The sequence below is a fragment of the Thamnophis elegans genome, chromosome 2 (genome assembly GCF_009769535.1).
Source record: "Thamnophis elegans isolate rThaEle1 chromosome 2, rThaEle1.pri, whole genome shotgun sequence".
Lineage (NCBI taxonomy): Eukaryota > Metazoa > Chordata > Lepidosauria > Squamata > Colubridae > Thamnophis > Thamnophis elegans.
The window spans coordinates 139,808,296-139,835,500 of record NC_045542.1 but is presented as its reverse complement, the minus strand read 5'-3'; the positions used below and the strand labels follow the sequence as shown (position 1 = coordinate 139,835,500).

At 43.9% G+C, this 27,205-nt stretch overlaps 1 protein-coding gene across 1 annotated transcript; it reads left to right on the top strand.

Moving 5' to 3' along the window:
- Positions 1-21,652: 21,652 nt before the first annotated feature.
- On the top strand, positions 21,653-26,511 carry LOC116524019 (uncharacterized protein K02A2.6-like). Its single transcript, XM_032239116.1, is given in 4 exon segments — positions 21,653-22,048; positions 22,601-24,673; positions 25,292-25,504; positions 26,506-26,511. Coding segments are annotated over 4 exon segments (2,688 nt in total).
- The last annotated feature ends 694 nt before the right edge of the window (positions 26,512-27,205 follow it).

Below are 27,205 nucleotides of genomic sequence, written 5' to 3'. Positions count from 1 at the left end.
TTGGGCAGAATTGAAGGGAAGGGAAGGGAAGGGAAGGGAAGGGAAGGGAAGGGAAGGGAGGAAGGAAGGAAGGAAGGAAGGAAGGAAGGAAGGAAGGAAGGAAGGAAGGAAGGAAGGAAGGAAGGAAGGAGGCAGGCAGGCAGGCAGGCAGGCAGGCAGGCAGGAAGGCAGGAAGGCAGGAAGGCAGGAAGGCAGGAAGGAAGGAAGGAAGGAAGGAAGGAAGGAAGGAAGGAAGGAAGGAAGGAAGGAAGGAACAATATTAAAACATGATAGAACTAGGAACAATCTTTTGCTGAAGTTATTAAAAGCTGTAAATTCAAGCAGCAGTTAGATTGATTGATTGGGAACAGGAATGATTGTACATTAAATCCTATTCTTTCTTTTTTATGGCAATTTACTATGGTGACATTTACTGGAGACACCACTGTTCATTTAGCTTCATCTATTTAATACAAGTGTGTAGATGCTAGAGGCAAAATTGGAAACATCTAGCTTTTTGATAGGAATTTGCTTCTTTCTTGTAATGCACTACTAACTTTTACGAATTAAGAATTGCTGGGGTTTAAAGAGCTTTTTAAAGCTACACTGACCTTCCTTCATGCGCAAAACGAAAATATTAATCCTTTTTGGGGCTGACAACAATCTGAGCTCTGCACATACTTAAAAGTATGGCTGTATGAAAAACTAGCTGCCCCTCACCCCAACCCTTTCAATTTTTTTGAATGCTTGTATAACTTTACTGCTGAATGTTAAGAAAGCTTAATTTGAGCCAACTGATGTACAAACAATGTCTGAGCAAATAACACCTACGTGTGGTGCTTGTTTCATTTATTTTTCTCTCTTGTAACATACAAGTATTTCCTAAAGGGACAACCCGGAGATGGTGAGTTGTGATTAAAAAGCAACAACAGTTTGCTATGGCTGCAATATACTTCAGGGTAGACAGCAATACAAAAAGAATAACTTGAGCTATTTTTCACATGGCACAACAAGAATTGTATAGTCAGTTCCGCATATTTATAAGGGCTGCCAATGTCTGATTCAGAGGTGTGATATAAAAATGATTCAATCACATCTTCCAGCTGATTTTCTGAGCCAAATCAGATGGTCCAATTGCCAAGTGAATAGCACTTCTCCAAATTGATTCAGATCAGTTGGATGTTCAGACAGAAGTGGCTTATTTCGAATATTCAGCTTGGGTCCAATTCAAATTGATCCAATTCAAATCAAGGAAGCAAATAAAGTTTGAGCCAAATCAGTTCAATTCATCAAGCAAACAGAAGGATTTACTGAATAAATGATTCAAAACTGAATTTTGTCTGAATCATGCAAATACATTTATAATCAATTTCACTACAAAATCTGCTCTAATAAATCAGGGAAGTCCTCCCTTCTTAGACTAATGAAGTAGTATCCTCATGTAGATTACATGGCATTCTGACTTTTCTTGATCAAGTTAATACACACATACAATATAGCAATAGCAATAGCAGTAGACTTATATACCGCTTCATAGGGCTTTCAGCCCTCTCTAAGCGGTTTACAGAGAGTCAGCATATTGCCCCCAACAATCTGGGTCCTCATTTTACCCACCTCGGAAGGATGGAAGGCTGAGTCAACCCTGAGCCGGTGAGATTTGAACCGCTGAACTGCTGATCTAGCAGTAGCCTGCAGTGCTGCATTTAACCACTGTGCCACCTCGGCGCAGTGTATGTATGTATGCACGCATGCATGCTGGTATCTGGATCTGAGATCAGCTGAATTGGTCAGCTATTGAAATAACATTCCCGGCTCATCATAATCAAATCAAATCAAACCTTCTGATCTTCATCCTAGTCCCTGGAGTGAGGTCCTCTCTTTCTCACAAAACCTCTTACTCCCATAATGTAAGGGAACCATGATGGCTGCAGTGGGCCATGGTGGCATAGTGGCTAGAATGCAGTACTGCAGGCTACTTCTGCTGACTGCCGGCTGCCTGCAGTTCGAGTCTCACCAGGTCAATGATGACTCAGCCTTCCAGCCTTCCAAGGTTGGTAAAATGAAGACCCACATTGTTGGGAGTGATATGCTGACTCTGTAAACCGCTTAGATTGGGCTGGAAAGCACTGTGAAGTGGTATATATGTCTAAATGCTATTGCTATTGCAGTTGATTTCAGAGGACCATAACATGGAGGAAATGAATTATGTTGATAAACATGATGTCTGTCTTGAGGAGGGATTCCACCACTTCCATAATCTCCTCTACCAGGTAAAGTCAATATACTAACTGTAAATGTTATTGAGCAAGTTGTTCCTATATCCTTCCAGAAGAATTAATGTTATTTACCCATCTTGGTTGACATGATTTTTGTTCTTCTCTCTCAGAGCTTCCCAGGGTAGCAGATGGAGGTGCATTTGATCATATTGATGGGAAAACTGGAGAACTGAATCTGGATCTTCCTCAAATCTTCTTTCACTGAGCTGTGAAATTATCCTGCACAGCTTCATTGTCATTTCAATTCCTTCACTGTCAATCCTTCAAGGTAGACTGGACTAGGAAATTGAAGTCATGCATGCTAATGCCATTTTTATTATAAGGTTATAATAACAGGCTCTTGTAAGCCTAAATGTGCTTTCCCTCTCTTTAGCTTGGTGAGAAGTAAAGTGGGTGTTGTATGGATGCTTTCCCGGGTTACAGATCTGATCCAGACTCCGATTTCTTTTATCAGACTGTTGTCTTGGTAGCAGCTCTTCCTCCTGTTCCTCAAGGTAGTTCCTTCTTGCCTTCACATCCACATTTCTCCAGAATGGTATTTTGTCAATCTTTATAAGTTTTAGAAGCTTTTTTCTTCCCAATGCAATTTTCCAAATGATTTTTTTTTGGGGGGGTGGTGGTGGATGTTTGAATACAGTGTATGAATACAGAGTATGTCAGTTACACAGACAAAGACCAAAAACAAAAAAACATCCATTGAAATATTAACACATGAACCCGTAATAGTGACTAAAATGTCATAACACTTATATTAACTATAATCGTAATAATATAACCAAATAGTTTAAACTGGGTTTCCTTATATCTTGGCCTATTTACATTTTGTAGATTATATTAATTAAAATTGAAAACCATCTCTATTTTAATACAGATATTCATGGTCTTTTCCCCTCTAATTCCTACCCAATGTCTCAATAAAAACTGTTCCATATCTGGTAATCCCATAAGTATTTTAGTCCCATAAGTAAATATGGGAAAAACAGAGAAATGAATATTCCACAAATATTTTTCCACTCCCCAATAAACAGTAACTGTCCTTTAAAAAAATCAAATAACATTATTAGGAAAAATAATAATAAATACCAGTTCTACTTTTAATTATCTCATTCATATTATTATATCACATGCATGCAGGTGCTCATTTAAAAGTATCCAGTATAATTTCACCAAAATTTTATCTCCAATTGATGGGCTCAAATCCAGAGTGATAATCACTGCAATTTTGATTCTAAATATTAATAACTGGCTTATCCTGAGCAGTCTTCCATCAAGCTATAGCAGTAGATATAGCAATAGCAGTAGACTTATATACCGCTTCATAGGGCTTTCAGGCCTCTCTAAGCGGTTTACAGAGAGTCAGCATATTGCCCCCAACAATCTGGGTCCTCATTTTACCCACCTCGGAAGGATGGAAGGCTGAGTCAACCCTGAGCCGGTGAGATTTGAACCGCTGACCTGCTGATCTAGCAGTAGCCTGCAGTGCTGCATTTAACCACTGCGCCACCTTGGCTCTTAAAGCTATCCTTTGGGATGTGAGACTGGAACATTTTTCATGCCAATAGATGTTCTGTCATCTCTGGATGTAGTTCTTCTCAAGAGTAGATTCCAGGAACTAAGAAATGAATCTTTCCCTTTAAAGCTGATTCCAAATATTTTTTAATGAACTCACATGACACGATATCAATAAACCAAATTTACATTTTGAAAGAAAATTACTTTACCCAACCAAATTACTATGGGAAAGAAACACCACTGAGTTTGATTTAAGCCAAGAATCAATATTTCAAAATAGGCTTTCTACATAGCAAAAGATTGAGAGGAAAGGTAGGACAAGAAATTATTTTATCATAATTCTTGTTGCTCTTCTGATATGCTCAAGCTTCTAAAACAGCTATTATTATCTGGAATATGTCTAGTTCAGCATAAGACTTCAAAATAGCATCTATATAGCTGTTTAGTCTGATGCACCCATTTATAATCCTAGAGAATTTAAACAAACAAACAAACAAAAACCTCAAGCAATTTCAATCAAACTTGGTACACAAATGACTTACTCTCTGGAAAAAAAAGCTGTGGGGGTTAGGGTTAGACACCCCTAACAACCCTTGAGGTGTGTGTTCTGTTAAGATACAGGCTGTTGTGCCTTAAAATGGCTTCTACTGTACAGCAGAGTGGACTTGTCATGGTAATGGCTTCACAGTACTCCACAAGAGGGCTCCCTCTGGTAAGGGGGAAAAATCCAACATTAGAAATTACCTTTGGTTTGGATATTTTCCCCTTATAAATAAATACCCAGGCAACGCCAGATTATCAGCTAGTGCACTATAATAGAAAGTTTGGGGCACAGATAAAAATAAGTGAGGAATGTTGTTCACTTCCAAAACTAATGCATTTAATTTCCCACTAAAAATTAGAGAGAGCGCATAATAATACGAGGAATGAAAATAATGCTCTGAAAGAAAAGGGATCAAAGGAAATGGGTTTTCTTCTCATAATCCTTGCTCTGTTTTTCATTTTTTTTGTGTGTGTCAAGAGAATTGTATTGTAATATTTTATGTATATGTAATGTAAATGAAAGGCAAAAAGAGATGGAAATTTTGCAAAAAAAAAGGGTGAAAGAATTACGATGACTTGACAAAGGTATGAGCAGTACGAATAGTGAAATGTCAATGCTTGTCTGCACCTATTAAGACTGCATACTTTTTCTTCTGGATTCTGGCACTCTCTCCAGAAATCCTTCTATTGGTGTTTGTGAATGGATTGTCAAGTATTTATTTGACACTTGATGGCTTGAATGTCCAGAGATGACAGAAGTAACAACTTGTGCTCTCCCTCATTCTTTCATGATCCTATCTGTTCCATTCCCCTATACATACACACTATTGTTAATTAACACATATTTTAGTATTATTTGTTTGATAGTTCATTTTATTATTTATTTATTTAATTTATACACTACCCATCTCGTTAGCCACAGCTACTTGCTAGCTAAAGCAAATGCATTCAATTTACATTCATATTTCTCCTCCCATACCCAACTTTCATTTTCCATATAATGATATGTCCACACTTTTACATGCAAGCATTTTTTATTCTTACAAAAAAACCATTTTTTCTTTAGAACATACACTACCCATTCTCTTTCCACCCGCATTTGCAAGAATAGAATAGAATAGAACAACAGACTTGGAAGGGACCTTGGAGGTCTTCTAGTCCAACCCACTGCACAGGCAGGAAACCCTATACCATTTCAGACAAATGGTTGTCCAATCTCTTCTTAGAAACTTCCAGCATTGGAGCATTCACAACTTCTGGAGGCAAGTTGTTCCACTGATTAATTGTTCCCACTGTCAGGAAATTTCTTCTTAGTTCTAAGTTGCTTCTCTCTTTGATTAGTTTCCACCCATTGCTTCTTGTCCTACCTTCAGATGCTTTGGAGAATAGCTTGACTCCCTCTCCTTTGTGGCAGCCCCTTAGATATTGGAACACTGCTATCATATCTCCCCTAGTCCTTCTTTTCGTTAAACTAGACATATCCATACCTTGAAATGTCTCCATTTCCTCTACGTTGACAACATTTTAAATATTTTAAATCAAATTTGATTAAATATTTACTTCAGTTTAAACCCAAATGCTCGGTATTGATTCTTTGGTGCCAAAGCAATTTAACATAGTTTGTTTCTTCCGGTTTCTTCTCTCTTATTTATTATAATCCAGAGGATGGAAAGTAATTGGAAAGCTGATAAGCGCCTTCCACTCACGTTAAACTAAGATTTAAGTTAACACTTAGGAAGAGTCCGATGGGATTCTAAATGAAACTTTTATAAGCACTGATATATGCACATGTTATTAACTCACATCATAATGCCTTATTTAAACAATTAGCTTATATTCAGCTACCAGTTCTGCTGAAATTTCACAGGTTGATTCCTCAAAGACAGATCTCATTCCCACACTAAACTCTAGCATATTCCACAGCAAAGACACTTTTATTTGGCTTGGGGATCCATATGGCTGAATGAGAAGAAGTCAAGGCCACCTGTTCCCACAGGTTCTGAAGAAAGAGCATTCAACACACACAAGGAAGGAAAAGTTAGGTCTTGGGAATAAAATTAAAATTCCCTCTGGAATCTTCTCCTTCTGAAAAGGTGTAATCAGCATGTGTGTATACTAAAAAAAAATCTGCCTTTCTGTACTTGGCATTTAATTAGAAGCTAAAATAAAATGTGCAGGACTGGAATTTTAAGTGCCGGTTTAATAACCTTTATCCAACTCATTTCTCAATGATTTTCTTCCTCTCTGGAGGGACTTCTAATGTCAAACAGGGGTATTAAGGTGAGTCATGGTTACTGAAGAAGCACAACAAAAGTACATGACAAAATTTCTTAATTCCAGTGTAAAAAGAGATAGGGTGGAGAAAAACTGAAGTTTCCCCTTCATCCTAGCATTACCACACCAAACACTAATACAGCGTGAGCCAAGAGTGAAATGTGAGAAGTCCGAATAATCACTAATAATAAATATACAGTTATAATCATGCCAGGCTATAATCATGAGGGAAAAATGTCATTCACACACATTTCATTCCCTTATTAATTCCAACTTACAGCTGAGCCTGTTTCACTTAATTTAATATGAGAAACAAGATTTATAAAGATTTTTTTTTCTTTGAGGATACTTATATAAAGAATAAGATCACTTCCTAGGACTACATAGCTGATGGGAGTCCTATTAGCCATAGAGAGAATGGATTTACTAAGATATCTTGCCCAGTGGTAGTATTCAGCTGGTTCGGACTGCTTCGCGTTAACCGGTAGTGGCAACATGCAGGCGCCCCGGCTCTATGCCGTCCTATTTAGTCACCTTTTCTAAGCTACGCACATGTGTGTAAGCTGTGTGCCTGAGCAAAGCACATGCATGGAAGACTGTGCGCATGCGCAGAAGGCCATATCCCTGTGCGAAAGGCACATGCAATCACAAAGTGAGCATGCACGCGCACACGCTCACAGTTTCAGTGGTAAAATTATGGGAAACCACCTCTAGTCTTGCCACAAGGACATGATGGATCTAAAGGGTTTCTAGATGGCACTTGGGGATTACCTCATGATCTGGAAACCAGATCTGTTTGAATGTCTGGTCAGCTTTTGGGAAATGGACATTGGACAGGATTGTTTCTTGGTGCCTTTTTCATTGTGTGTCAATCTGAGATGGACTTTTGGCTTTCTATTGAGCCAAGGGAAATGAAGCAACTGAAGAGAGATCTGAACGATGCTGAGAGAAACCCACGAGGGAGGTCCACTCAAAAGTGTGAACCAAATGGCTTCTTCCTTATTCTCAGATGTTTTATTTATCAACCAATACAATCCTGTTCCATTGGTTGATGAATAAATATTTTGCTACCTAAATAATACACTAAAGGCAGTAATGGTTGGTATCCATCAGGGTCAGTGGAGCATGGGAAGAACTAAGGAGGCTAAATTATACGATGAACAATTGAGGGAACTAGGTATGTCTAGTCTAACAAAGAGAAGGATTAGCAATAGCAATAGCAGTAGACTTATATACCGCTTCATAGGGCTTTCAGCCCTCTCTAAGCGGTTTACAGAGAGTCAGCATATTGCCCCCAACAATCTGGGTCCTCATTTTACCCACCTCGGAAGGATGGAAGGCTGAGTCAACCCTGAGCCGGTGAGATTTGAACCGCTGAACTGCTGATCTAGCAGTAGCCTGCAGTGCTGCATTTAACCACTGCGCCACCTCGGCTCATGGCAGGGGTGATAAGATAGCAGTCTTCCCATATTTGAGGTGTTGTCACAGGGAAGTGGGGGTCAACCCATTCTCCAAAGTAAAACCTTTGCCAGACCAATCCTCGAATACAGCTCTGCCTGGAATCCACACTGTATAACGAACATTAATACAATTGAGCGGGTCCAGAGGTATTTCGCCAGAAGAGTATTCCACTCCTCTGCTCACAATAGAATCCCTTATCCCTTCGGCTTGGACAACCTGGAACTACATCACCTACAGTCTGACCTAAGCATAGTACACAAAATTGTCTGCTACAACATCCTACCTGTCCACAACTACTTCAGCTTCAATCTCAATAATACATGGGCAAACAACAGATACAAACTCAAGGTAAACCGCTCCAAACTTGACTGCAGAAAATACGATTTCAGCAACAGAGTGCTCAAAGCCTGGAATGCTCTACCTGGCTCTGTTGTTACATTCTCAACCCCCCCACCCCCTCCAAGCTTCAACCTTAAACTGTCTACTGTGGACCTCAACCCATTCCTAAGAAGTTCGTAAAGGGGGCATGCATAAGCGCATCAGAGTGCCTACCGTCCCTGTCCTACTGTCTCTATTTATTTGTACTCATTTCCCTTGTTCATGTCCATGTTTATACTTATACCTGTTACATTATACGTGTTTGACAAACTAAATAAAACAAAAAGCACCCAAACAAGAAGTAACAGGTGCAAGATCATTAAAAAGAATTCCAACCTGAAACTAAGGAGAAAGTTCCTGACAATGAGAACAATTAATCAATGGACCATTTAGAGGTTTTCAAGAAGATACTGGACAGCCATTTGTCCAGAGTGGTATATAGGCTCCTACTTGAGCTGGGGCTTGACTAGAAGATCTCCAAGGTCCCTTCAAGCCCTATTGTTCTTATGATCTATTCTGTACTATTCTGAAACTTTGGATATATTTCCTGGGAACTCTGAGAACTGCAACCGGATGACTTCTGAAGAGAGATAGGTTACAAAAGGCCTACTGATCTTCCCTTAAATCCTTCTTCCCTGGTCATTCTCATGCCTACCATATTCATCCATCTTTTTAAAACATTGTGATTATCAATACTTTATAGAAACAGCCATATTGCCACAATCAGAAATGTAAGTTGAAGTTTACACCCTTTAACTATGCAGCCTTTTCTGTTGTTGTTGTTTTATTTTGTGACTTTTGAAGGCAAGACTACAAAACATTGCTAATTTTTTCTTTGCAACAGTCCGCAGCTGAACAGGCTTATTTGGTCTTACTCTTTTATTTCTGGATGATATTAACCAAGTAACAGAAGCTCATCCTACAAAGATTTCTTTGTATTCCATGTACTACCTATATCATATATAAGCCACATGTGGAGAATTGCAATCCAGTAAATCCGTTCTCGAAACTGATGAAAGAGAAGCCTCTAGTCTAATCTTTGTAGTTGCAAACTGACCCTGCAAAAAGAAAGGGCAATGAATAATAGAGGATGTGATATAGCAACCCCATTATGTTCAGAGCATCCTCTTTCTCAGCAAGCCATCTCTTTTCCCTTAAAGCTTTCTTTGTGGGTTGCATCTCACCACATTTATTTTAGGGTCGCGATAAAACTTTCCCAACGAGGGTTGAAACGAGAACTGATGAATGCTAATACCTATTAGAAGAACCTCACAATCATTGTTTCCTGGAGGAAAATATACTTCCAAATCACATAAGAAACTAATTGAAAGCAAATTTAGGACAAAAGAAAGAATTTCTTCACACGGCGCATAACCCGATGGGTGGAAACCTATTTAAGAACAGATGAGATGATGGCATCTAATTGAAATAGCTTTAAAAGAGGATTAGGTAAATTAATAGAGAACAGGTTTATCAAGGCGTATTTGTTTTTAGATTCAATTTTAAGTCTGAATGACAGGCAGTGTGGCTAAGACGCTGTGCTTGTCGATCAGAAAGGGTGGCAGTTTGACAGTTCAAATCCCTAGTGCCGCATAACGGGGTGAGCTCCTGTTACTGTCAAGTGGGGTGCATCTTTAAAAAGCCTCATCAAGTTGGTATGCAAGACGGTTGACCTTGACCAAGTCCAAACACAGGCTACCAGCATGCGCAGATGGTGAGAACAAAACTCACTTCTTCATACTCCTCCAGCACCAGTAATTCCCCCTCCCTCCCCATGTCTATGGCAGTCGATAGCAAGCAAGGAAAGTAGAGGCTGACATTCGGCCCTCCTTCAGAAAAGTGATCATCCCTGGAGAAGAAGATAAAATAGACAGCAACAATAACAAATTATATATAGATCACATCTAGGGTTTATTGGGATACTTAGAATGGAATTTTCCCAAGAGTGTGAGAGCTCTAACATCAGATTTATTCATCCACTCAGCATGGGATGGAGGGAAATGATTCCAGGCTCCCCTTTGTTTCATAGAATCCAGGATTTCTTTAATTTCAAAATGTTGTTCTCCTTCAATAAGGAGAGGAACAGGGGGTGGGGGTTGAGATGAGCGCATTAAAGACATATGTTCAGGTTTCAATAAATTCACATGAAACACAGGATGGATTCGCCTCAGAGTTTTTGGCAATTCCAGTTGTACTGACACAGGATTTACAATTTTTTACAATAGGGAAAGGTCCCACATTTGTAGGACCTAGTTTCTTTGATTTCTGGATAGTCTGAAGAAACTTAGTGGACATGAATACCCTATCCCCAACCTGGTATTTTTTCGGCTTTGACCTTTTTTTATCAGCTTGTCTTTTGTGTGCTTTGTGAGCCAAGTCTAAGGCTTTGCGAGTCATAGGCCAGAGACTTTGAAACTGATTACTTCACTCAGACAAAGATAAGATTTGTGGTTTCTCTTGGTGCAGTTCAGGAATGGAAACAAACTCCTAGCCGAACACTACCTTAAAAGGGGCCATTCCAGTACTGCTATGTATCGAATTGTTGTACTCCACCTCCTCATGGGGCAAGAGGTCAGCTCAATTATCCTGTTGATAATTGACATAGCACCTAAGATACTGCTCTAGAACCGAGTTAGCCCTCTCGCAGGCCCCATTAGTCTGCTGATGGTGGGCGGAGCTTAGGCCCTGGGCAGAGCCTATTAGCTTCAGGAACTCTTTACAGAAGAGGGAAGTGAATTGGACCCCCCCATCAGAAATAATGCGTTCAGGAACTCCATGTAACCTATACACGTGTAAAATAAATAGTTTAGCCAGTGTTTTTGCCGAAAGAATCATGGAACAGGGCACAAAATGTACTTGCTTGGAGAACAAATAGGTAATCACCTAGATCACAGTATTTTCCTGCCTTTCTGGTAACTTGACAATAAAATCCATTGATATCTCCTTCCACAGAACATCATGTCAGGTGATACATTGAAGCAGTCCTTGAGGTTTCCCTGGTGGTCTCTTTGCAGCTGCACACCCAGGACAACTAGCAATATAAGATTCTATGTCTTTTTTCAACGAAGGCCACCAGATTTGTCTTTTAACCAAATGTAATGTCTTCACGAACCCAAAATGCCCCGCCAATTTTGAGTCATGGGCCTGTTGAAGAACAACGCTTTTTTGACTAGCAGCAACACATAGTTTGGCTCCAACCCACGGAAGGCCATCCTGCATGGTGCACTCATCGGAGTGTAGCTTGAACCATTCATCAGTTGTAAGGCTTTCCCTCAGTCTTTTTGTCAAATCCGATGGCACTTCCAAGTCCACTTTTCCCTGGCTCCTGGTGACCACCAAAGCAGCTAGGTGTTGCGAGGTGGATAAAGTACTTTTACTAGATATGAATTCAAAGCAGCAAAAAGGAAAGCAAGATTTGAGCCAAAAAGGTGTGAACATGTACACATCAAGCATTTACCCAGCACCCTCCCCCCAATTTCCCAACCCTATATCCAATCTGCAACTCCCTAAGGTGTCATGTGGGGTCATCTTCAAAAAGCCTCATCAAGTTGGTATGTAAGATGGTTGGCCTTGACCAAGTCCAAACACAGGCCACCAGTAATTCCTCCTCCCTCCCCGTTTCTATGGCAGCCAATAGCAAACAAGGAAAGTAGAGGCTGACAGAGGGGATGACATCCCAATCTTTCAGTCCTATGCATATATGAATGTGAGACTCAATTGCCTTCCTAGTACAATTCAAAATTGAAATAATGTTCTAGTTGTACCTTTTACAGAAAACTAAACTGAAATACACCCTTTTCAGGAGAACCTTCTTCCAAATAATTGTGTTTTCCACAGAATGTGAGACACTGGCCAAGAAATGCAAGCATATAATGACATTAAGTGAAGAACTATCTCATTATCCAAGCAGGGTTTTCAGGATATGACCCTTAGCCTCACACAAGTTTAAACTCCTGCAATTAGGGTTAATTCAGTGGCAATGAAAATCTATTTCTTCTTCTAATGAACAAAATGTCAAAAAGCACAATATGCTAAGTTATTCACAAAGAACAGAGGTCAACAGTATTGCTAAACATTTCCTATCTTTTTTTTTAAAACAAGGTGGAGAATAAATAAGTGAGGAAAAAAGTAATGCATGCCACAAATCCATGGAATACTGTAATATAACAAATGGAAAGTTGAAAAATGTAATTATGCTCCTCTTTCCAATTTGGGGAGATGGAGAAGGAGGACATTGTGCACGCACGGAGTTAGTATTGTGGATGTGCAGAAACATATCAAACATATCAAACATATGAAACCTTCTAAAACTCCTCTTCCTATTCCTTATAACAGTCCATCCCACAACATTCATACAATGGCTTGAGATACTGCAGCATTAAGTCTGGCACACAATAGTAGCCAACGTGTTTAAATAGGGAAGGATCCTATAGAAAATAAAGAAGCTAAGATATTGTTAATACTGAGAATTATAGCTACAAAAGTGACTGAAGATGAAACACCCAACTAGAGACAGAACGAGATGTTCAAGGCCTATTTCATACAAGGTCCTGTGGGAAGAAATATCCATCTGATTCAGTTCCAAGCTGGGAGAAAGACACTGGAAAAATGGAGACTGATTGGAAAGATGGTTTATTGATGAACATGACCACATGGGTTTGTGGTTCTGGGCAGCTGACAAAAGGGAGTTGAAGCGGGTGGGGGGTCTGTTATGTCTCTTTGGGCTTTGTATTTGAAAGTCATATCCTTTGCAAGAACATACCCTTTAATATTCTATTGGCTATTGTCAGATTCCTATGGGGTCATGTAGGGGTTGTGTAGGGGTCATAGCTGGCTCAATAGGTAAAGGGAAAAATGCAAATCCTAGGTGTTTGTCTGAGCTAATTTTGTCAACCTATTGTTTGCTGCTTATCTGAATTTCTGTCTTGACCCAGTCTTTCTGAATGGATTACCAAATCTGCATTTCTAAAAGCTGGTCTCCTCAGTTTCTGCTTGGGGCAGGGAAACCTGGGGCTGTTTCTGAATAGTTTCTGAATGGGCAACAAATATCTTCTGGGGGCTGTTAAGAAAGACATGGGGGCTGCTGTCTGTCTCCAAGAGCAAGTTTCTCCATTTCTCCTTTAGGTAAGTATAATATTCTGCCTTTTTAATATTTCTCAAAATGTTCCATTCTTCTGGAGGAGGGTGCTAACTCTACAATCCTTTTGCACACACTGATCAAGTAGGCATGAACTTTGTCCATCACAGGAAAGCAGAGCTTTAATCATGATTAGACAATATGACTTATAAAACAAATCCTTGGTCTAGAAAAATGGAAACACTCATGCAAAAGCTTAGCATATAGTGAAAAGAGAAGGATATAGCCAGTGGTGGGATTCAAATAACTTAACAACTGGTTCTTTGCCCGAATGACCAGCTGGGTAGATATGGCGCAGAGGTCATGTGACTGGGTGGGCGTGGCCAACTCAACTTCACTTATGTTAATGGGCACTTCGCCTTAGCTGTTACAATGTAATAAGGGTTAACCGGAGAGGCAGTTTCTATAAGCAGGGCAATAAAGATTAGGCTAGAAACAATACCAGAATGTTTCCTTCCTGCCTTCCTTACAGGATTAGCCCTGTAAAGTGAGAAAAAACAAAATGAGATTTCTTCCAACAACCGGTTCTCCAAACTGCTTAGAAAGTTAACAACCGGTTCTCCCGAAGAGATGCGAACTGGCTGAATCCCACCATTGGATATAGCCATGGTCTTTTTAGGGTTGCAGCAATGAGAGAAATATTCAACTTAAGTCCAAGAAGGCCAGCTCAGATCTTCCTCGTATTTTCCTTATATCCAGTGATGACTACAGACTTCCTTAGCCATCTTAGTGATAACAAGAAAGGTTAGTTCTGGATTTTACTTTTAGAATTGAGAAATCCTTACTCTAGTATGCAGCCAATATTGCTAATGGGAGCCTGTATATAAGGATCATCATGACATATCGATTATCTATTTATATATCCTTTAGATTTATAGCTTATATTTCCTCTGAAAGTTCCAGGAAGCAATTCACTATGGTGTCAGCGTTCCAAATATCATGCAGAATTAAATCAGAGTCCAAGGCAAAACTATCCTTAAAGTTCCAATTTAATAAGTCAGACATGTTGGCAACGTTCTGTGGAATCCCAATTCTGGAAGTTATCTTGTATTTCCACCAAATTGAAAATTCATGATCTTGTCCCCACACCCACAAATCCATCACATGGTCCAATCTTCTTCTTCCACACTGGCATCTTCACCCAGCTGGTTCCTTTCAGGTGCAGAGGTGTGGAGACAAAAGATGACTTTGGGCTTCTAGAAAAGAATGACAACATTCCACAATTCTACTCCTTTCTATTCCCCCCCTCCCAACTACTACACTAATGAAACAGCATAATGAAATAAGAGAGAGTGTGGCAGGCCAAAGATCCTAAAAGGGATATAACTGCAGGCCTGACATATGGATTCTCTCCTCCATTTTTCCCCCAAAACAAATCTCTGTGAAGTAGATCGATCTGAGAGAGGATGTGTGGCCCAGAATTACCCAAAGAGTTTCCAAACCAAGGGTAAATCTGTGTTTGGGACTTTCTGATCCTATTCTAATATTCTGAATGCTACACATAGCAATTCTCAATTACTTAATTGGTTTACACTCTTTGATAATCCATACCAAAAATCACATACGCACCAGAACATATAGAGAGAAATGTATAATATATATTCTCTTAAAATATGTTTCATACATTCTCCAAAATACCAATATTTTCGCTTGTGATGTATTTTTTGAACCGCGTGTCTATGTTTGCCTTAACTCCAGCTTCTTATGACTCTGGTGTCCTAGTAGCCCTGTTACAGCTCTATTACCTGCTGTATCTTTGACTTCTATCATCAGCTCCAGCTCTTTCAGGTGCTTTGAGTTCTCTGTGCTTATTCTCCTTTGTAGTTACTACTTGCTTGTTTTCTACTTTTGGCTTTTAAAGGCTGCAATCTTTTGTTCTTTGAGATTTCATTTGTGTCTGTTTTATCTGCTCCTTTTAAGCAGTGGTGAAATTCAATTTTTTTTTACTACCGGTTCTGTGGGCATGGCTTGATGGGCATGGCAGGGGGGAAAATAACTCCATTCCCACCCAACTCCAGGGGAAGGATACTGCAAAATCTCCATTCCCACCCCAATCTGGGGGCCAGCCAGAGGTGGTATTTGCCAGTTCTCCGATCTACTCAAAATTTCCGCTACTGATTCTCTAGAACCTGTCAGAACCTGTTGATTTTCACCCCTGCTTTTAAAGTATTCTGATTTAGATTTAAGGATCTCTTATCAGCTGAGTTTTTCTTTGTTTCTTAGGACTGACAGCCCACAGTTATGGTTTTCTAATCAGTGCCCATATGTTTCATTTCATTTCATTTCATTTTATTTGTCTTGTATGCCGCCCACTCCCGGAGGACTCCGGGCGGCTCACAATAGACAGGGGAAAGGGGATAAATAGACAAAGACAACACTTTAAAAAAGACGCAACATTCACAATTTCCGTGGGGCTAGATGTTTCACAAGCCCCCCGGACTTGGTGGCTTTGTGGAAGACCGGGAGGGTAGTAAGGGTCTGGATCTCCACGGGGAGGTCATTCCAGAGGGCTGGAGCTGCAACAGAGAAGGCTCTCCCCCGGGGAGTCGCCAGCCGACATTGGCTGGCAGATGGAATCCGGAGGAGACCTAACCTGTGAGATGTAATCGGTCTATGGGAGATAATCGTCAGGAGGCGGTCTCTCAGGTACCCAGGTCCGATGCCATGAAGAGCTTTATAGGTAACGACCAGCACCTTGAAGCGGGTCCGGAGACTAATGGGTAGCCAGTGCAGCTCGCGGAGGATAGGTGTGACGTGGGTGTACCTAGGTGCACCCACAATCGCTCACGCGGCTGCATTCTGGACTAACCGAAGTCTTCGAACATTCTTCAAGGGCAGCCCCATGTAGAGCGCGTTCTTTCAATAAAGTTTCCTATCAACATCTATGTGTTCTTGCAGTGAAGGCTCCTATCCTAACTGTTGTCAGTATTTCAAGTAATGCACTTGGAACCCTTTTCACATTGTATTCCTTCCCATATCATTCCAGGTTTAAATTGTCAATTGTTGGCCCTATAAAGTAGATCAAACTAAGACACCAACTCCATTTGTGTCAAGACTTTTGTTTTAATAGCTATAGTAGCAGAATCTTGCAAATCTGAATAGCCTTTCCTCTTCCTTCACTTTATACGTGTGTGGACTAAGTACATTCTTGTCTGAGATGTTTTTTTCAAGTTAGTTTCTAGGCCCGGACTCAAATCTCATTCATCTGATCATTGTCTTAGTAGCAGCTCTACTTCTGAGGAGTCCTCGGTGCTCTCTCAACTTGTTTTTTTTCCTTGCAGACAATTCATTACTCAAACTAGGTAAATGATCAGTGCTAGTAAGGAGAGTGGTTTGATTTCAAATCACCAGGACCAGATGGATTACACCCCAGGTTTTTGAAGGAACTGGCAGACGAAATATCAGAACCACTGAACTATATCTTTCAGAGATCCTGGAGCACCAGGGAACTGCCAGAGGACTGGAAAAGAGCTGATGTGGTTCCCATCTTCAAAAAAGGAAAAAAAATAGATCCAGGAAACTACAGACTATCAGCCTGACCTCCATACCAGGAAAGATTCTGGAAAAGATAATCAAGCAACGAATTAGGGAACATCTAGAAGTAAACAAAGTAATAGCCAAAAGCCAACATGGGTTTGTCAAAACCAGATCATGCCAGACTAATCTTATTGCATTCTTTGACAAAGTGACAAAATTAGTGGAACAGAGGAATGCCATCAATACATTTTACTTGGAATTCAGAAAGCATTTGATAAAGTGAACCATAACCTACTACTAGATAAAGTAGAAAAATGTGGGTTAGATGGCATCACCACAAGAAGAATTCGTAACTGGCTGACCAACTGCACTCAATGTGTAGTCCTCAATGGAACTGCATCTAGATGGAGGAAAGTATGCAGTGGAGTACCCCAAGGCTCTGTTTTAGGCCCAGTACTCTTCAATATCTTCATCAATGATTTGGATGAGGGAATAAATGGGGAACTCATCAAATTTGCAGTTGACACCAAGCTGGCAGGAATAGCCAACACTCCAGAAGTTAGGCTTAAGATACAGAAGGATCTTGACAAGCTTGAACATTGGGCACTATCTAATAAAATGAAATTCAATGGTGAAAAGAGTAAGGTTCTACATTTAGGCAAGAAAAACGAAATGCACCGCTACAGTATAGATGGTACCTTCCTCAATAGTAGTAACTGTGAAAGGGATCTTGGAGTCCTAGTGGACAACAATTTAAATATGAGCCGACAGTGTGCAGCAGCTGCCAAAAAAGCCAACAAAGTTCTAGGCTACATAAACAGGTGGATAGAATCAAGATCATGTGAAGTGTTAATACCACTTTATAATGCCTTGGTTAGGCCACACTTGGAATCCTGCATCCAGTTTTGGTCGCCACAATGTAGAAAAGATGTGGAGACTCTAGAAAGAGTGCAGAGAAGAGCAACAAAGAGGATTAGGGGACTGGAGACTAAAACATATGAGGAACGGTTGCAGGAACTGGGTATGTCTAGTTTAATGAAAAGAAGGACTAGGGGAGACATGACAGCAGTGTTCCAGTATCTCAGGGGTTGCCACAAAGAAGAGGGAGTCAAACTATTCTCCAAGGCACCTGAGGGTAGAACAAGAAGCAATGGGTGGAAACTAATCAAGGAGAGAAGCAACTTAGTACTGAAGAGAAATTTCCTCACAGAAATTTGGAACAGCTTGCCTCCAGAAGTTGTGAATGCCCCAACACTGCAAGTCTTTAAGAAGATGTTGGATAGCCATCTGTCTGAAATGATATAGTCTTGGACTAGAAGACCTCTAAGGTCCCTTCCAAGTCTGCTATTGTATTGATGTCCATTTGTATTCTAGTAGCTGTCGTTGTAAATGTTAGTGGGTTGATCTCTAAGACTTCTGCAAAAAAACAACCAAACTCAGAAAGCACCAAGAACTCCTCATTTCAACTACAAATATTCCTCTTCATTGGCTCTCCTTCTGTCCTCCACTGGCATTCCCTATGCCCGTGATGGCGAACCTATGGCACACATGGCATAGGTTCACCAGAAGTGGCATGCATGCCTCTGTGGGCACTTGTGTTGTCACCAGCTGCTCTACTGGTTTAAAAAAACAGGCTATTTTGGGGGCCTTCAGGCCATTTTTCAGACTGTTTTCAAGCCAAAAATTGGCCTGAAAACAGCCTGAAAATGGCGGAAAAAATGGCCAAAAAATGGCTGAAAAAACAGGCACGCGCGCACCAGCCAACTGGTCTTGGGGTTTCCAATGCTCTGGCTCTCACATATGCATGCACATCAGTGGTGGGTTTCAAAAATTTTTAGAACATCTTCTGTAGGTGTGGCCTGCTTTGTAGGAGTGGCTTGATGGCCATGTGACTGGGTGAGAGTGGCTTGCCAGCCATGTGACTGAGTGGGAGTGGCTTGGCAGCCACGCGACTGCGTGGGCATAGCCAACTTGTAAAATGTGGTGAAACTCACTTAACAACGCTCTTGCTTAGCAACCAAAATGTTGGCTCAGGAACTCTGGCATTTGAAGCACGCAAGTCTTAAAGCTGTCAAGTTACCAGACCCTTGCACCCCTAACTCTTTAGGAAAAAAAACCCAGGGGTGTTCAAACTTGACAGCTTTAAGACTTTAAGGTTTAGTTTTAAAGATTGGGGGTGAAAGGAACGCAGGAGCCATGGATCACGAGAGTAATGATGTTTATTAGTACCAGATGACAAGATGACAAGCGATTCAGAAATCCGTTACAACTGTCCGGTATTTATACCCTCAGGTCACCAACTGTCATTAGAACCTCCAATCACAGGCTGTGCTTCGCCCGACCAATTAGAACGCAGCACAGGCTGTTGCTGGGCTATAACACTCCTTCCCCCCAGTTATTTACATACGTGTCAATTAGCGTGTTATTTGTTTGCATTTTTTTATCTATTTATTTATTGCATTTACAATTTAATTGCATTTTCTTGTGTCATGTTCAACATTTACAATTTATTTGCATTTTTGTGTTCTTGTGTTTATGTTCAACACTTACAAATTTGTGTTCTCTCCTTCCCCCCAGTTAACCAGACACTCCATCCTCATATTCCTATTTGCATATACACCATTTACATATACTCATTTGCATTCCCCCCCACCAGTTAACTGGTTCAGGACCTTCAATCAAGTCTTTTTGGCTCGCTCCTGAATCTAACAGCAGCCAGCAGCGGCAGGGAGGCAGTATAACTTGTAAGTTTGTGTATTGGCTTTGCTCGATCGGCATGCTGGCAGGGTTGAAGAGATTAGCGACTTTGTGGATTGGCTTTGCTGACTTTCGCTGCAGAGAATGGTAGGCTTCTGAAACGGCTGTGGAGGCTTCTGTTAGAGAGCGGAGATCGTTTGGAAGGCAGCAGGCAGGCTTTTGAGTGGCCAGAGTTGCTCCTTGGGAGGCAGGCAGCTTTGTAATGCAAATGGCCTTGGAAGGCTGGCAGCTGTGGAAAACCCAGGTGGAGCAGCGGTTGGCTCTGGAGGAAGCAAGACTGCAGCGTCTATGTCTATGGCTTCTCAGGAGGCAGTAGAGCAGGCTGGAAAGCTGTATGCTAGAATCAGAGGCTTCTTAGGCAACAGTAACCGTTTATTGCAACACGAACGTTTGTACAGTAGCTAACAGTAGACCGGATAGACTCTAGAGTTGTGTCTGGTAGATCTTCGCAGCAGAGAGGCAGGCAGACAGGCAGCTTCAGCCATGGTTGAGCCAACACGATTTGTAGCTCGTCCCTGAGCAGAGGCAGCGGCTCCAGCCAAGGTTAAGCGTGGTGGCCCATCCCTGTGACTGATGGAGGCCGCACCTGTGGATCTGCTCAGGTTGGCGTGATCGGAGGCGAAACCTGAGGCGAGGCAACTGCTGTTGCAGCTCTGACAGGTCTTCAAAGTATTTTCTGTTCGCGTTTGCTTGGTTGCGTTGCGACTGGCTTATTGCTTAGTTTTGTTCTTATTCCAGGCTCTGCGGGAATCACTATCCCATCCTCGTCGCCAGTTTTAAAGATTGGGGGTGAAAAGAACGCAGGAGCCATGGATCATGAGAGTAATGATGTTTATTAGTACCAGATGACAAGATGACAAGCGATTCAGAAATCCGTTACAACTGTCCGGTATTTATACCCTCAGGTCACCAACTGTCATTAGAACCTCCAATCACAGGCTGTGCTTCGCCCGACCAATTAGAATGCAGCAGAGGCTGTTGCTGGGCTATAACATTTAGATAGGACTCTTAGAGGCGGGCGGGGTGATTGGTGAGCCAGCCAATCAGTGAGTGGTAGGTGGGGCAAGCGTGGTGTGGATGGGCAGAGGGAGGGAGCTGGAACCGGTTCTAAGCAGCATGGTAGATTTGTGGAACCTTTTCTATAAAAGAGGTTAGAACTGGCAGGAACCCACCCCTGATGCACATGTACATGTGTTCCGGTTTGGGCACTCTGTCCCGAAAAGGTTCGTCATCACTGCCCTATGCTAACTGCTTCAATGAAGTTTGGGTTTGTAGTTATACAGTACTTGAAAGTTATCGGATACAACTCCTTATATTATCTATTTTATCCAAATTGATAGAGCATATTGTATTCTATGTCTCTTTCAGTTCTCTGTTGATCTTTTCTACTAGCTAACTTGTAATCTCAGAATATGATGATCTTCCTATGTTCCTTCATTCAGATGACACCCTGGCAAGCCCTACATTACAAAGGGAGTGTTGTATTCTGAGCATGCGCTGACCAAGAGTTTAAGCGGGAAGCGCTCGACAGCTGATTGGCTGATCGTTTGACAGCTCCTGTATAAATAGGCAGCTGTCCAAACGAGCAGCGCACGTTCCTATCTAAGCCGGTTATGAACTGTTAGATTGTACTTTAAGGGAATAAACTTGTTAGCCTTCTATTCCTGTCTCCGCCTGTGGGTAGCCAGAAGAACTTTCTGGCTACCCACAGGTCCTTGGTACACACCACTGGCGACGAAGGTGGGATTGCCAAACTGAGGTGCGAGAAGCTGAAGTCACTTACTGCTGAAGTCACTCGCTGAGTCACTAGAACCGCGCTTAATTCTACCGCGACGAGACGTCGCTGGCTCTGACAGGAATGGCCACGTTAAATTTCGCGCCATTCAACTATGGCTCTGAGACATGGGAGTCTTACACGGCTCGGTTTGAATGTTTTTTGGTCGCACACGACCTCACCGAGCTGACGGACGAGCGGAAATGCGCGTTTTTCTTGTCCGTTTGTGGCACAGACGTTTTCCACACAGCCAGGGCTCTCACAGCTCCTGACCCCATCAAGGCCGTTCCGTGGCCCGTGCTGATGGCAAAGCTGACGAGCCGTTATGCTCCGTCCCCGTCCAAAATAGCCCGCCGGCACGCGTTCCATCAGCGAAGCCAAGCTGAGGGGGAGTCCGTTAGCGCATACGTTGCTGCCCTACGATCGGCCGCCCTCCACTGCGAGTTCCGGGATTTGGATGAAGCTCTCCTCGACCGCCTGGTGTGTGGCCTCCGAGACCTCAAGCTACAGAAGCGGCTACTAACAAAAACAGATCTGTCGTTCCAAACCGCATTTGACGAAGTTCGGGCTTCCGAGATGGCTGCTGCTTCCCTAGCCACCATCGCGAAGGCCCGGTCCGCCAATACCGCGCAGGCTGCCAATGCCTTTAACACAGTGACCGGTCAGCCAGACTCGGAAAGTGAAGATTCCGATGCTGAAACCCTTAATGAGGACATTAACCACCTTGATGAGGCAAACAGAAAGAGCTGGCAACGGCAGAAGGGCAAACCTAAATCTGCATGTAGTGGGTACGGAGGCAACCACGAAAGAGCTGAGTGCAGATTCAGGCAAGCCCTCTGCCAGCGGTGTGGCAGGAAGGGCCACATCGCTCGGGTGTGCCGAGCAGCGCAGCCCATGTCCTCTTCCGAGTCCCAAGCCGAGCGGTCTCGGCAATATCGAACCCGGACAGAGGGCCCCAAAAAAGCCAAAATGGACTGCCATGCCATTCTCCGGAACTCTAACCACGGTCTCTCTTGTCACCATCTTCAAAAGAAGATTCAACTGACGGTTACGTTAGAAGGGAAGCCCTGTGAGATGGAGCTCGACACCGGTTCCGCAACGTCCATAGTGTCGTGGAGCACAATCAAACGCCTTTTGCCGCAGCTATCCAAACGCCAGCTACAAGACTGTCATCTCACATTAAGAGACTATCAGGGCAACCTGATTCCAATAATTGGCACCCGTAAGGTCAGAGTGCAGTTCAAGGGGTTTGACGGCCGGTTACCCCTCATCATAGTCGAGGGACGGCTGCCCAGCCTTCTTGGTCTTGACTGGTTCCAGTCCCTGGGTCTGCAGATCAGCGGAATCCACCACCTCAGCGCAACTGCACTCGATTGCCTGGTTAACGAGTTTCCAGCTGTATTTGACGGCACCCTAGGCAAGTACACAGGCACACCAGTTTCTTTTAACCTTGACCCGTCAGTACAGCCGGTGCGAATGAAGCCTCGCCGAGTGCCCATCGCACTCAAACCGAAAGTGGACGCTGAGTTGGACAGGCTGGTGGCTCAAGGCGTCTTGGAGCCAGTGGACCATGCCCGGTAGGAAACACCCATTGTGTTACCCATCAAGCCAGATGGCAGCGTAAGGATTTGCGCTGACTACCGCTGCTCGATCAACCGTGCCTTGCCGTCCAACGCATACCCGGTGCCAGTGGTCCAACATTTACTGCACACCTTGGGCGAGGGGACTGTTTTCGCGAAGCTCGACCTCGCCCAAGCCTATCAACAGCTGGTAGTGGACGATGAAGCAGCGGAAGCACAGACGATTATCACACACCGGGGCGCTTTCCGTTGCCGCAGACTGCAGTTTGGGGTCAGCATTGCCCCAGGACTGTTCCAGAGTTTGATGGAGCGGTTGCTCCAAGGACTCCGAGGCGTCGTCCCCTACTTTGACGACGTCCTCGTATCAGCCACCTCCATGGACGAACTCATGGCCCGTTTGCGCTTGGTTCTCCAACGTTTCCAACAAGTGGGACTGAAGGTTAAGAGAGACAAGTGCCAGGTTGCGGTATCCCAGATAGAATTCCTTGGTTTCCTTATCGATGGCAGTGGCATCCACCCCACGGCTGCCAAAATCAAAGCCATCCTGGAGGCCCCTGCTCCAACTAACAGAGCTGAATTACAGGCCTTTTTAGGCCTACTCAATTTTTACGCTGTCTTCCTTCCACATAAGGCAATGGTAGCTGAGCCACTTCATCGCCTCCTAGATTCAGGTGCCCCCTGGGTTTGGGGCCGCCGAGAGGCCTCCGCGTTCCTAGCTGTCAAACACCTGCTCATCTCCAACGATGTCCTAGTGCAGTACAGCGAACACTTGCCCCTCGTGCTCGCTTGTGACGCTTCACCCTATGGAGTGGGCGCCGTTCTCTGTCACCAGCTACCCAGTGGGGCAGAGGTGCCAGTCGCCTATTTTTCCCGCACGCTTTCTGCCTCTGAACGCAACTACTCGCAAATTGACAAAGAGGCTCTAGCCATTGTGGCCGGGGTTCGCCGCTTCCATCACTATTTGTATGGCCGCCCCTTCCAAATTGTCACTGATCATAAGCCCCTACTGGGTTTGCTGGCCGGAGATCGGCCTGCCCCACAGGTCCTATCTCCACGCATGACTCGTTGGTTTGTGTTCCTGGCTTCCTACGACTATCTGTTGCACCACCGACCGGGGAAGCAGATCGCTCATGCCGACGCACTCAGCCGTTGCCCCCTGCCAGAAGCTGATGAAGACCCTGCTGCTGTGGCCCCTGTGTTCCTTATCGACGACCTCAACCTTCCAATCTCTGCCGCCGACATCGCCCGGTCATCCGCAAGGGATCAGGTAATATCCCGGGTGCTAGATTGGGTTAGGCGAGGGTGGCCGAAAGACCCCGTAGACCCCATTTTCCTGCCCTTCAAAGCACGCCTGGCGGAGTTCTCCGTCCAGCGCGGCTGTTTACTATGGGGCCATAGAGTAGTCGTGCCTGCCTCACTGAGGACTACTGTCCTGCGGCAGCTGCATTACGCACATCCCGGAATTGTCCGGATGAAAGCCCTAGGCAGAAGCTACGTCTGGTGGCCCAAGCTTGACCAAGACATAGCCGACCATGTCGCCGGGTGCTCGCAATGCCAGAGCGCCCAAGCGTTGCCGCCAAAAGCCGAGCCGCGAACGTGGGAGCCCCCATCCACTCCCTGGTCCCGGGTTCATGTTGATTTCGCAGGCCCCATTCAGGGCCGTATGCTATTCATTGCTGTGGACGCCTTCTCGAAATGGGTCGAGGTCGTCCACATGTCCTCCACAACGGCAGACGCGCTCATCGCGACCCTGCGCCACCTGTTTGCCACCCATGGCCTACCCGACGTGTTGGTCTCAGATAACGGGCCACAGCTGACAGCCGCCAAGTTTGAGGCCTTCCTAGCTTCCCTGGGCATTCGACATGCCCTCACCTCCCCGTTCCACCCCTCCAGCAACGGCCTGGCAGAGCGCGCCGTGCGGTCAGTCAAAGAAGCCCTCTCCAAAATGGACCACCTCCCCTGGCAAGAACGCATTGACGCCTTCTTGCTGGCCCATCACTCCACGCCCTCACCAGAATCCAATACGAGCCCAGCCGAGCTCCTCATGGGACGCCGGTTGCGAACAACCCTTGACCGTTTGCACCCTGCCTATTCCACCCCAACACCTTTGGATTCCCAGGGTGGGTCCCGCACCTTCGTCCAGGGGGAGGCAGTGTACGCCCGGAATTATGGAGGGCATCCCTTGTGGCTACCGGGCGTAATAACTGACCAGACCGGGCCCTGCTCCTACAGGGTCAGGCTCCTCAACGGCAGAGTCTGGAAACGCCACTGCGACCAGTTGCGGAGCAGGCGCCAACCACCAACAAGCCAGCAGCCGTCAACCGACCTACCCAGTCTGACAACCCCGACGGACAACGTAGGGACCAGAAACGAGGAGGCCGACAGAGGACAAGCAGCCGGAGCCCAAAACCGAAGCGGCGACTTACTTGGTGGGCCAGCACCGTCCTTCGCTCTTCGACGGCCCGGGCGATCTCCGTCCTCCGATGCAGAATCCTCGGGCGAACAACCAGAGCCTCCAAGCGGTGCAGAAGGGCCTAGGGCATCCGGCCGCATCAGGCGGCATCCAGCATACTTACAAGACTACACTTGCGCGAACGTAGGGGGGAGGAGTGTTGTATTCTGAGCATGCGCTGACCAAGAGTTTAAGCGGGAAGCGCTCGACAGCTGATTGGCTGATCGTTTGACAGCTCATGTATAAATAGGGAGCTGTCCAAACGAGCAGCGTGCGTTCCTATCTAAGCCGGTTCTGAACTGTTAGATTGTACTTTAAGGGAATAAACTTGTTAGCCTTTTATTCCTGTCTCCGCCTCAGTTCTTCTGGCTACCCACAGGTCCTTGGTACACACCAGGGAGGAAATGAATTATTCCATTGGTTCAAATATTTTGTTCATCTAAAGCGAGGGGGTCAAACTCAATTTCATTGAGGGCTGCATCAGGGTGGTGTTTGACCTCAAGGGGTGGGCATGGCCAGGGTGGGCATGACCAGCTCAACATCACTTGTTCGGGGGCGCCTGTGGAGGCTCGAGCACTCTGCGAGAAAAAATGGGCTCCCTAGCTAGTTTTCGGCTTCAATGGCCTCCTGCAACTCTATGCCAGAGAAAACGGTGCTCAGGAGGATTGCCTTGGAGATTGCCGTTTTCTGCTGCGATGGCCTCCTGCAACCCTCTGCCAGCAGAAACCAAGCTCTGGTTGGCCATACTCTATTTTTCTGGCAGAAGCACCACAGGCCAGTCCTTCACTGTTTCCAGGGTGGCCCCACAGGCCAGATCTAAGCACCCAATGGGCCACATCTGTCCTGTGGGCCATGAGTTTTTCACCCCAATCTAAAGTTTAATGGCAATTACTGTGTATTTTCAGCATTGATTGTATTCACTGTATAGCAATAGCAATAGCAGTTAGACTTATATACCGCTTCATAGGGCTTTCAGCCCTCTCTAAGCAGTTTACAGAGTCAGCATATTGCCCCCAACAATCCGGGTCCTCATTTTACCCACCTTGGAAGGATGGAAGGCTGAGTCAACCCTGAGCCAGTGAGATTTGAACAGCCAAACTGCTGAACTGCAGTCAGCTGAAGTAGCCTGCAGTGCTGCACTCTAACCACTACGCCACCTCGGCTCCCTTAAATTGTACATTTTAAATTGTTCATAAGTATTGCCACAACATGTCTATGACAGAGAGGTGGGGACTACATCTCAGATATGCTGTTATAACAATATGCATAGTTTTAGGGATGCATTTTGGATAATTATTTAGCACCTCTTTCAGATATAATCAGGGTTTGTCTCCCATCATGTTATGTTTCTCTATCCTTCGTCTACAATTCTTTGTAACAAGTGATTATAAATTTCATCCTACATAAAGCATGTAGTATAAGTACCATAGTATAGATTTTATAAACCAACCTGCATTTTTACTGGTTTTTTTCAAATACATTTTATTTATTTCATTTTCATTTTCATTTTATACAATCACTTATATACTGTGCGTAACAAAAAAACAAAGAGAAAAAAAACAAACAAACAAACAAAAAACCCCCCAACATAACACTTCAATCCCC